This window comes from Adiantum capillus-veneris, chromosome 18 (genome assembly GCF_014529385.1).
Source record: "Adiantum capillus-veneris isolate H3 chromosome 18, ASM1452938v2, whole genome shotgun sequence".
NCBI lineage: Eukaryota > Viridiplantae > Streptophyta > Polypodiopsida > Polypodiales > Pteridaceae > Adiantum > Adiantum capillus-veneris.
This window is the reverse complement of record NC_140948.1, coordinates 113,932,581-113,942,912: the sequence shown is the minus strand read 5'-3', so window position 1 is coordinate 113,942,912 and position 10,332 is coordinate 113,932,581. Positions and strand designations below refer to the sequence as shown.

Genomic DNA, 10,332 nt, shown 5'->3' with positions numbered 1-10,332 from the left:
CAAGATTTTAATATTTGACATACTATTTTGCATTTTGATTGATGGACATTCATACCCTTTGAGTTCTCTCTAAAATTGGCAAGCAATTGTGGAATGGAATTCCACTTATCTTTAGATTATTCTAGAAAAACTTCTTATTCAAATATTCATTGGAAGGTTCTTGGGCTGTTTTGGGTGGAGTTAACTTGGTTCCTTGGACCCTTTCTTTTGCGAGCATGCTTTGCGATTTAGTATATCTTGAGGGGTGCACCTCAAAAAAAATTAATGTACAACGTGTGTTCAAAGGAATGCGTATTTTCATTCATAAAGTTTATTTTATTGTAAATTATTTTACAATGAATAGTTAGGCAAAACCCATCAGTTTAAAGGGGTGGTTTTATTGCCTCACAAATATGTGAGCAGTGAGGATATTTTAATATCATTTGAACTCACATGATATAAATCCCAGAAGTATATTGACTCAATGTGGATTTTGTTTCTCATCAAGAGACTTTTTTTTTGTTGGTACCGATCTAGCCTCTCTTCATCAGGACTCTAAAAGTTGTTTAATGCATCAAGGGTTATAATAAACCATCACTTCTTGAGAGCTTGGATAGCCTGTATATTGCTACTTGATTGACATTTAATAGCTGACAAATAACCATCCCAAGGGACTTGGAGAAATAATCTTAGTCAACACTAGCTATATTGCCATTTGAATGCAAAACGTTCCCAGCATTTTCACTCTATCCCAATGTCCACAATCACCCACTTGCATACCTGCAATAACAACCTTCCAATTGTGAATGATCCTCAAACAGACAACAAATTTTTAGGAACTAAAATCATTGTCACTGGAAATGGCCATTTTTGGGTCTGCTGCATCAGTTCCTTGTTCACATTTCCCCATCCGGTCCTCATGTGATGTAGTCACAGGGAATGGCAATTCATGCCATCCCCCTCTCCCATTTCCCTTCCATGTGACCATGACTATAATTGCAAAAATTTACCTACATTGCAGACAAACAATTTTTTTGGTAATCCATTCAAATTTTCGGCATCGCTTTCTTGACAAATCAAGGGACATTTATTGACACAGTATTTCACTGTGTACAGAGATCTCTCAATTCTTTACCGGGTAATAAAGAGAGATGTCCACTCACATCAATCCACCAACTGTGTGTCAGCTTCCTCCATGCCACATTTTCCATTCTCAAGGCCTCAATAGATTTTCCATTCTCAAGGCCTCAATAGATTTTGCATGCTCTTGCAAGCCAGCCGCAGCATATATATTTGCCATAAGAATGTAAGCAGCTGGATCTTTTTTATCCGTTTTGATTGCATATCGAAATGCCCATTTACCAACTTTCACATCTCCCCATTTCTCACAAGCACCCAATACAGCAGACCAAAGTGCAATAGAGTGATCGGAGGAATCCATATTTTGAATTACTTCGATCGCCTTGTAAAGTTGCCCTACTCGCCCAAAAACATCCACAATGCAAGTATAATGTTTCAAATTTGGCCTAATACCATAGTTTCTGTGCATATTAAGGAAATACATTTGGGCGTCATCTACTCGACCTATGCTTCCACAGGCCTTCAAGATGCATAGCAGAGTCACTGCATCCGGAGAAACACCCCTTCGACGCATCTGATCAAGGCACAGCAGTGCTTGCTCACCTTGGCCATGGTGCGCATACCCTGTAATTAATGCATTCCAAGAGACAAAATTCTGAAAGGGAAGCTTTTCAAGCAGTCGTTGTGCTTTTGCAAAATCCCCACACTTGGCATACATATCCACCAGTGCATTGCCAAAAACAGTATCTTTCCCTATCAAGCCTTGTCGAGCAATTTCATCATACAGTTGTTCCCCTCTCTCTGCTGCTCCTAAACTGGTGCAAGCTTTTAAGACACATAAAAAGGTCACACCATCTGGAGAAAGTCCCTCATGCTGCATCTGCTCAAAACATCTCCATGCTTGCTCAGCTTGAGCATGATGGGCATATCCTGCAATAAGTGCAGACCAAGATACAACACTTTGAACAGGAAGCTCTCCAAAAACTCGTTGCGCTTTTGCGAAAGCACCACACTTTGCATACATGTCCACAAGAGCATTGCCAAGCATGATGTCATTGAAAAGCAATCCTTGCCTAGCAATCTCCATATGAATTTGTTCCCCCTTGTCTGGTGCTCCAATGCTGCCACATGCTTTCAAAATGCAGAGAAAAGTTACCCCATCTGGAGAAAGGCCCTTGCACTTCATTCGTTCAAAACACGTCAGAGACTGCTTAGCTTCACCCTGCTCAACATATCCTGCAATTAGGGCAGTCCACGAGCTTGTAGTCTGGAACGGAAACTCCTCAAAAGCTTGTTCCGCCCTTGTAAAAGCACCACACTTGGCATACATATCTACCAAAGCAGTGCAAAGAACCGTATTATTTGCCAGAAGCCCCAGCCTAGAGATCTCGTTGTGAACTAATTCACCTTCATCAGCAGCTCCTATGATGCCACAAGCTTTCAAGATGCATGAAAATGTCACCTCATTGGGAAGTTTTCCCTCGCAATGCATCTGTCGAAAACATTCAAGGGCTTGCTCACCCTGCCCATGTTGAGCATAGCCAGCTATTAGCGAGTTCCAAGAGACCACATCCCGGTGAGGGAGTTCCTCCAGCACCTGTTGTGCCCTCCTAAGAGCACCACACTTGGCATACATGTCCACAAGCGCATTGCCAAGCAGGGCATCTTTTGGCATCAAACCCTGTCTAGCAATCTCAGAATGAATCTGTTCCCCTTTGTCGGTTGCTCCTATGCAACCTAAAGCCCTTAAGACGCATAAATATGTTACTGCGGTTGGAAAAAGGACTTTGCCCAGCATCCGTTCAAAACAGGTTAGACCTTGCTCAGCTTCGCCTGTTTGAACATAGACTGCAAGCACTGCATTCCAAGATTCAACACTCTGTGTAGGAAGCTCTTCAAGTAATTGTTGTGCTTTCTCAAGAGCATCACACTTTGCATACATATCCACCAGAGCAGTACCTAGAATGCTATCATTTCCTAGCAGACCCTGTGCTTCAATTTTATCATGAATTTCTTTTCCTTTTTCCAATGCTCTTATACTACCACATGCTTTCAAGACGCTTATGTAGGTAACCGTGTTTGGAAGCAATCCCTCAAGCTGCATTTGTTGATAACAATCAAGTGCATGGGCACCTTGGCCATGTTCCACATACCCAGAAATGAGTGCAGACCATGCAACAATACTTCGAACACAAAGTTCCTTGAGCAGTTGTGCTGCTTTTATAAACACACCGCACTTTGCGTACATATCCACCAAGGCACTACCGAGGAAAAGATCCTTACTCAGCAAACCTTGTCTGGCAACCTCCCTGTGAATTTGTTCCCCTATATCAATCGCTTTTGTACTCCCACAGGCTTTCAAGACGCACGCATAAGTCACTGCATCAGAAGAAACCCCCTCACGCTGCATCTGTTGAAAACAATTGAGTGCTTCCGCACCTCGGTTCTCTTGAGCATACCCTTTGATTAGTGTCGACCAAGTGACAACATCTCGCACAGGGAGCTCTTCAAGCACTTGATGTGCTGTCACTAGAGCACCACATTTGGCATACATGTCCACCAAAGCATTGCCAACAACAATGTTTCTTCTCAGCAACCCTTGTCTGGCAATCTCTTCGTGGATTCGTGCCCCATTGCAGATTGCCTTTAAGCTGCCGCAGGCTTTCAAGATGCAAGCAAAGGTGGCTGCATCAGGCAAGATGCCCTCTTTCTGCATCTGCTCAAACAAGTCAAGCGCAACATGACACTGACTGCTATGAACATATCCAGCAATGAGATCTGTCCAAGAAAAGACATCTATGCTTTTATGTCGGTTCAACAGTTCTGCAGCTTTTGCAAGCTCCCCACATTTTGCATATAAGGTAATTAAAGCATCCGAGCATTGCTCCAGCATGCCCAGTTTCAGTACGTCATCGTGTAGTTGAATACCTCTGCCCAAATCCTTTCTCTTCGCACAAAATCTTAACAGGGCTACAAAATCGGCAGGCGTGCGAAAGTTGTGAGCGCAATTCCAATCCTCATAATGGACGTCTGCAAGTGTAATTTTTTCAAGCTTCTGATCCAGGCAGGATGGGCGGGAGCACTCATGAATCCAGAGAGAACGCATGGCGACGTTGTAAGTCTTCTTACTTTTGCGATTGTTCCACCTCTGCATGGGGTCCCTAAAATGCTCCTTCCATGCCAGCTGCAGTAATTTCTGAGGAGAGCCTCTCGCCATTCCATGGCTCTCCAACGATCAGTACCTCGGCACCAACTCACCATCAGCATATAATTTCTGAGTCTCGGCATGTTGTTTTCTTACAAGAAAATTCAGTCGCATTTGTGAATGAAGTGTATTGCAATGGCAGCAAAGGCCTACGGAGTGATGACCTTAAGTGCTGATCTATTAGATTGGTTTGCCCACCTCCAATATAGCACTTTAGCACCATATCACACAGGGTCTTGAATGATGTCCGAGAGGTGGGATCGACGATGATGAACATGCATACAGTGTTGGCGATAGCGGGCATCCGTTGAATGACATCCTAGTTTACTTGCACATGTTCACTTTATCATGCTGCGAGGTGGAGTGTTAGTCAACCAAACCCACGTAGGTGCGTGGTTAGCACATCGGCCTATCTCAACGTGGAGGTCATGGGTTCCAAAGTCAACTGGGAAACAAGCAAGTCAACATTGTTGACATTTTGTGGGCCGTTTATCTCCCTAGAGATCCGTGCAAATCCTTATCCACCGTCAATCCCATCTCTCAAGCTTCATTAAAGACCCCATGTGATATAGTGTTGTGGATTATATTTGCTACATGCAAGGGTGGCTGGAATCTTGTAATCTCAAGTACATAACCTTACTCCCTCCCCCCACCTAGGTGCCCATTCCACCTTTGAGGATTGAACCGACAACCTCAGTATATTGAGAGGCCAGTGCCCTGACCACGTCATTTGTGCACGTCTTCATGAAATATGACATGCAAATGTGTCAGAGGGAGAGCTAGTAATCTTAGGCACGTGCCTAAGATTACTAGCTCGACAAGATCTACGATATCTAAGTGATGTCAGGGCGCTACATGGATACCAACCCTCCCATGCCCACCTAAGTATAGATGAGGGTTTTCCCAATATGCATAGTCTTATCTTGATTGGTGAGTGGGATATGTAAGTGCACCAATGTGGATGTGTGCATGTGTGTGTGCATGCACGAAAGGAGAAGGGAGCAAGCCTCAATTGAGGAGCTCCTTATTAGTTTGTATATGTTTAAACAGTAAGGATAAGCGTGGGTAGCCAGACATAGTGTCCAGCTCAGAGTAAGGCACACCACCTTTACCCCAGCAACCTCCCACTTAAAGGCAGATGTGTCGATTGGGTAAGAGAGAAACAGGGATCATATGAAGACTATCAATCATTAGAAGAAAAAAACATCAACTAATCAATTTTCTCACTCTCTCTCACTATCTTCGTTGCTTGAGATTCTTTGACCACATCAATTAATGTACATTGTAATCCTTCAAGCCGTTAATCCTTTGTGTATCATGCTCCCAAGTTTCAACAAGAAGTACAACATCGGCTTTGCTTGTTAGTTTATCAATGCCAACCCCCGCATTCCATGGGTATCCATTACAATTCCAAAAGGATATTTTCAATTGTAACTCGGTCTCATAGGTCACACATCCCTATTTGCTCGAGGGACTTGCCTCCTCCTTGGGTACATTTTCTTCGTGAGAGATCTCCTTGTTTTTCTTATTCTTTTTCTCATATGCCTTGCAACACATATTTTGTTGCTTAATAGTGTGATCTTCACATACAAAACATTTTGTATCCCTCAAATAGATCCAACTATTATCAAGGATAATCTTTTGTTTGCTCTCATCTAGCATGGTGCATACAATTGGCCGTTCTCTCGAGCGAGGAGCTCCTTGATTACCCACTCTATGTGCTACATAGACCATGACTCTGGACATGCCAAAGTGGGTTTTGAAGAAATCTTTGATAACAATGGCAAGACAAAGAGGTGTCTCTAACTTCTCTTCGGGAATTTCACAAATAACAACGTTCTTAGAACGTCGCTCCCGTTCCTTCAACTGCTCCACATCCACATTCTCAATATTCTTTGTTTGAGCCATAGCTTGCATGAGTGAGGAATTAGGAACCACATTGTTACCACATACATCAATCCAAGACTTATTTGTGTGTACATTTTTCATGTCACATACATACCGGCTCATGGTGTCAAATTTCTCCTCTCTCAATACATGGTCATGCTCTACTTTGCTCATACGCTCCTTCAAAGCATTCAAGTCCACAAGAGAGCATTTACATTCCTTGACTTCCTCCTCAAGTTACATCAAACATGTTGTTTGCATCTCAAGTGTCCTTTTGAAATTCTCATTCTCAACCACAAGTACCCTTAGCGTGCCATTCTCCATTGCAAGTGCCCATAAGTCTTTGCCTTGTTTGTTTATGGTCTCTTGCAACGATACCAAGTATGCTATGATCATGGTTTTCGATGTCGTTGATTGGGTGGTTGTGTTGTTATCTCCACACTTGTGAGATTTTGGATCATTTTCCACAATGGTTGTGGACCTTGTTGAAGAAGAATAACCCTTGCGAGTGCCGGAAGACGTATGTAAAATAAGAGATGAGAGTCAACTTTCCTGAACCTATTCACTTCAGAAACGCCTTCTATAACTTTGATTTTTTTTTTCTTTACATCAATGCATATAGGGCATTGTGCTCTTTGATTGAGGCTATAGATCACCCAAATCGGAGTTCGAATGAAGAAGTTATGATCAAAAGAGTGAATTGCTGTCTATTAGGTAAAAAAACAGTTGCACTAGAGAGAGAGAGAGAGAGAGAGAGAGAGAGAGAGAGAGAGAGAGAAGAGGTATAGAGAGAGAGAGAGAGATGACAGGAGAGGGATAGGGAAAGTGATGATAGACATATAGGAATAGTGAAAGGGGAGAGAGAAAGAGGGGCAAATAGAGAAGAAGATAAATAGAGAAAGATAGAGGTAGAGACAAGAGAGGAGGAAAAGATACTAGTTGAGTCCTGGACCAATAGGGTTTTCCCCAAGATATACTTGGAACTAGGGTTACATTGAGAGAGATTCAACATTTATATTTGAGTGTGTCAATTGTCTATAAATATAGGCTCGGGTGTCAGCTTAAATATATCTAGATAGCCATTAAGCTCTAAATGATGGCTTCCTCTTCATCATGCAAGGTGAGTTTTTTCTTGAACACTGTTAGTGATGAACCTTTGTTTCTTGATTGCCCAGTAAGATTTGACATGGTAAATCCTAGAGATTATGGGGGTAGTAATAATAGCAAGATGTTTGCCTTCATTTCCACTCTGGGTGGAGACATTCAGACTGAGGTGAAAGATGGTGTGACATTAGCTCATCAATTTCAATCTATGTTGGATTCAACCGTGTCTACACAGTTTTTGTTAGTCATAAACAAGGGTCTGGATATGTCCTCAAGATCAAGTGTGGCAATAGTTGAGTTATCTGATAGCTCCACTGATGAAAAAGAAGGCTTTGTTGCTGATAACTCAACCAAGAAACATCAGGACTCATTTCCTGTTTGCTAGCAAACAATGGCAGATGATTGGAGGGAAGAAGAAAAGAAAGTCAAAAAAATATTTTCGAGTTCAAAGCATGTAGAAAAAACACAGAATACAGTGGAGTACATTGTTCTAAATAGCCACAAGTACCCAAGTTGAGCCGAATGCTTTCTATGTGTTTAATTAAGAAAAAGGTTGATGAAGTTCTGGAGGTGTACAATGGAGACTGTGTTTATGAGCTAGATGGTTGTGTATGGTGTCCCCAAAATGTTAGGGATGGATCAAAAGTATGATGGCCATTGTTGGGTTAAGCCTGTTCATTTTAGAATGAGGTATCCTGGTGTAATCAAGAGAAGTAAATGTGGCGGACATCTCATTTGCAAAAATAGCTCGTGCTCGATCAATGCAATGAATGGACGGCCAAACGAGATCAATTACGCCAGTTGGTATGTTGAGCTCCAAAAATAGAACACTACGATGCTTCCACTGTGCTAAGAGTCGAGTTTTGCTTCGAGAGTGTTCATATGTTGTCTATTACTTGCTCACTGAATACAACTGGACCCGATTGTTCATCCACATTGGAAGGCATAACCACCCCGTCACAAAGGGAGTTTTCCAATTGGCAATTCAACAAACAAGAGAACTTGTGTCTTGTGTGGTGTCTGAATCACCAATGACTGGACCTAGGCATTGCAATTAAATCTTGCAAAGCAAATGATAATGGGAGCAAGTTTCAAGAAAATGGGGAGCAACTAAACAGCAATGAGCTCCTCTCTATACTGGAGGAGATGCGACCATTGGTCCATACGCCAAGGTGTTAACAATTGTTTTGTATTGTCTTTGAACCTGTTACACTTCCTCTTGAATGACATGCATGTATATAATATTAATCTCAGGTTTAAACACTAGATGAGAGAGGAAACTACTACTCAGATTGGAGTTGTGGCTGCAAGTTTTTCCATGGTATGCTTGTAAGACATAAGGGACTAGAGCATGCAACTCTCCACCCAACCATGCCCTATAAAGGCCCTACCTTGCTAATAATAGGGCCCCCTTGACCGCATGGCTCCGTCCTTGCCCTTGGCCTCCTCGGTCCTACCCTAGGCCTAACATTACTCCCCCCTTGGAGAAGTATTTTCGTTCTCAAAAACAAAAATGATTGTATCTTCATAAGAACACTAATGTTTTCCACAGTGTCATCCTTTATGGATCCATCTGTTCGTTTGATTGGAACACAGTTCAGTAGGAGGTTCAATGAAACCAAAAGTAACATCTTGATTTTCGACATTGTTGTCCCTTTGCAACCGTCTTGTGTAAGTGACTCATATACACCATAGCGTGTAAGCTCCATTTAGAACTCACTTGAGTATGTTAAATGAGTTATCACAACTAAAATATACCCAAAAGAGTACCTCTTTTCACTTTCCATGAAAGTAAGTGGTTGACGTAACTTATCAGCAAATGAATTTCCAAAATACACTTCTACTTAGTTAATGCATCTTCTTGGACAATCAAGGGTGGGCATTTACAAAGTTTGAACCATCTTCATCTTTCTATCCTCAAGAACTTGGGGGGCCAAAAACTGGTTCAATAGAGGGAAAGAGAGCTTTCTTTTGTAGCTTTGAGAAACCCCTAAAATGGAAGGTCTGTCTCATGCTTTTTTGCCTAAATAGGCAAAAACGGATAATGAGGGGGCTAGAGAGAGAGAGAGACAGAGAGAGAGAGAGAGTCAAAGAGAGAAAATTTTCCAAAGAAGGAAAGGCATTGTAGAGAGAGAAAGAGGTTTAGGATAGAAAATCAAGTTGCTGGTTGATTTTTGTGACCTTTATAGACCACAAACTTAGCAAACCTTGGTGAGATACACAAATACTTGCACACACACACACACACACACACACAAGAATCCCTAAAGGCTCTCACATACACAAATGCAATGTCGACATAGATTTCTTCACAAAAAACACTTTTTTTTTCAAAAAGCAACTGAAAACAAACTTGCTTTTTTGGAAAGCAGCCAAATTTCCTCAAAGCTTTTGGGAACCCAACCTCATTTATGTGCTTGCCTCTTGTGCACCAATCTAACTGAGTTTAAAATCTATGGAATATTCTTTGGTTAGTGCTCCCATCATCAACCATGTGATGCGATGTAATTACCCATCACTTAGTCTCCGACTCACCAAAATTATGGAACAAATTCTTAGCAACGGTCTATGTCATCCATCCTACTATGCATTAGAGGGTTGTGATAGTTGAATACTACTACTCAATGCTTTAGTACCCATCCAATGTGACAGATCAAAAGTATCCGTTCTTGGTGGCTTAGCAAATACCCTCATTTGCAGTGCTCTCATCGTTCCCCTTAAATGATGCACTAGGAATATCCATACTCGGATGTCCTAAGAGAGATTCTATCTATGATGCTCTAAATCATCCTTTTGATGACACATCCAAAAAACCCTCTTCTTATAGATCTAATCCACTAACTTAACAATTCTAATGCCGCATAAAAAGAACCAAGTTTAATTTCACTTACTAGAAAAAAAACAACTTTAGCAACTTATAAATAGTTTTTCTTGATTAGTGGTCTAACTCAATTGGCCAAGTATTTTGAAAGTGGGTTATTAATAAGAATCTTACAAGATCCTCTCCGGCTTTTAGTATAAAAGGGGGTGGGAAGGCACGTGGAGAGAGAGAGAGAGAGATGAGAGGAAAAGAGAGG

At 41.7% G+C, this 10,332-nt stretch overlaps 1 protein-coding gene across 1 annotated transcript; it reads right to left on the bottom strand.

Annotated features, from left to right (window-relative positions):
- Positions 1–343: 343 nt before the first annotated feature.
- Positions 344–4,419, bottom strand: LOC147436237 (pentatricopeptide repeat-containing protein At5g27110-like). Its single transcript, XM_086489159.1, has one exon. It carries the CDS (start codon positions 4,274–4,276, stop codon positions 1,193–1,195), a length of 3,084 nt encoding a protein of 1,027 aa, XP_086345285.1. The 5' UTR covers positions 4,277–4,419; the 3' UTR covers positions 344–1,192.
- Between the last annotated feature and the right edge of the window lie 5,913 nt (positions 4,420–10,332).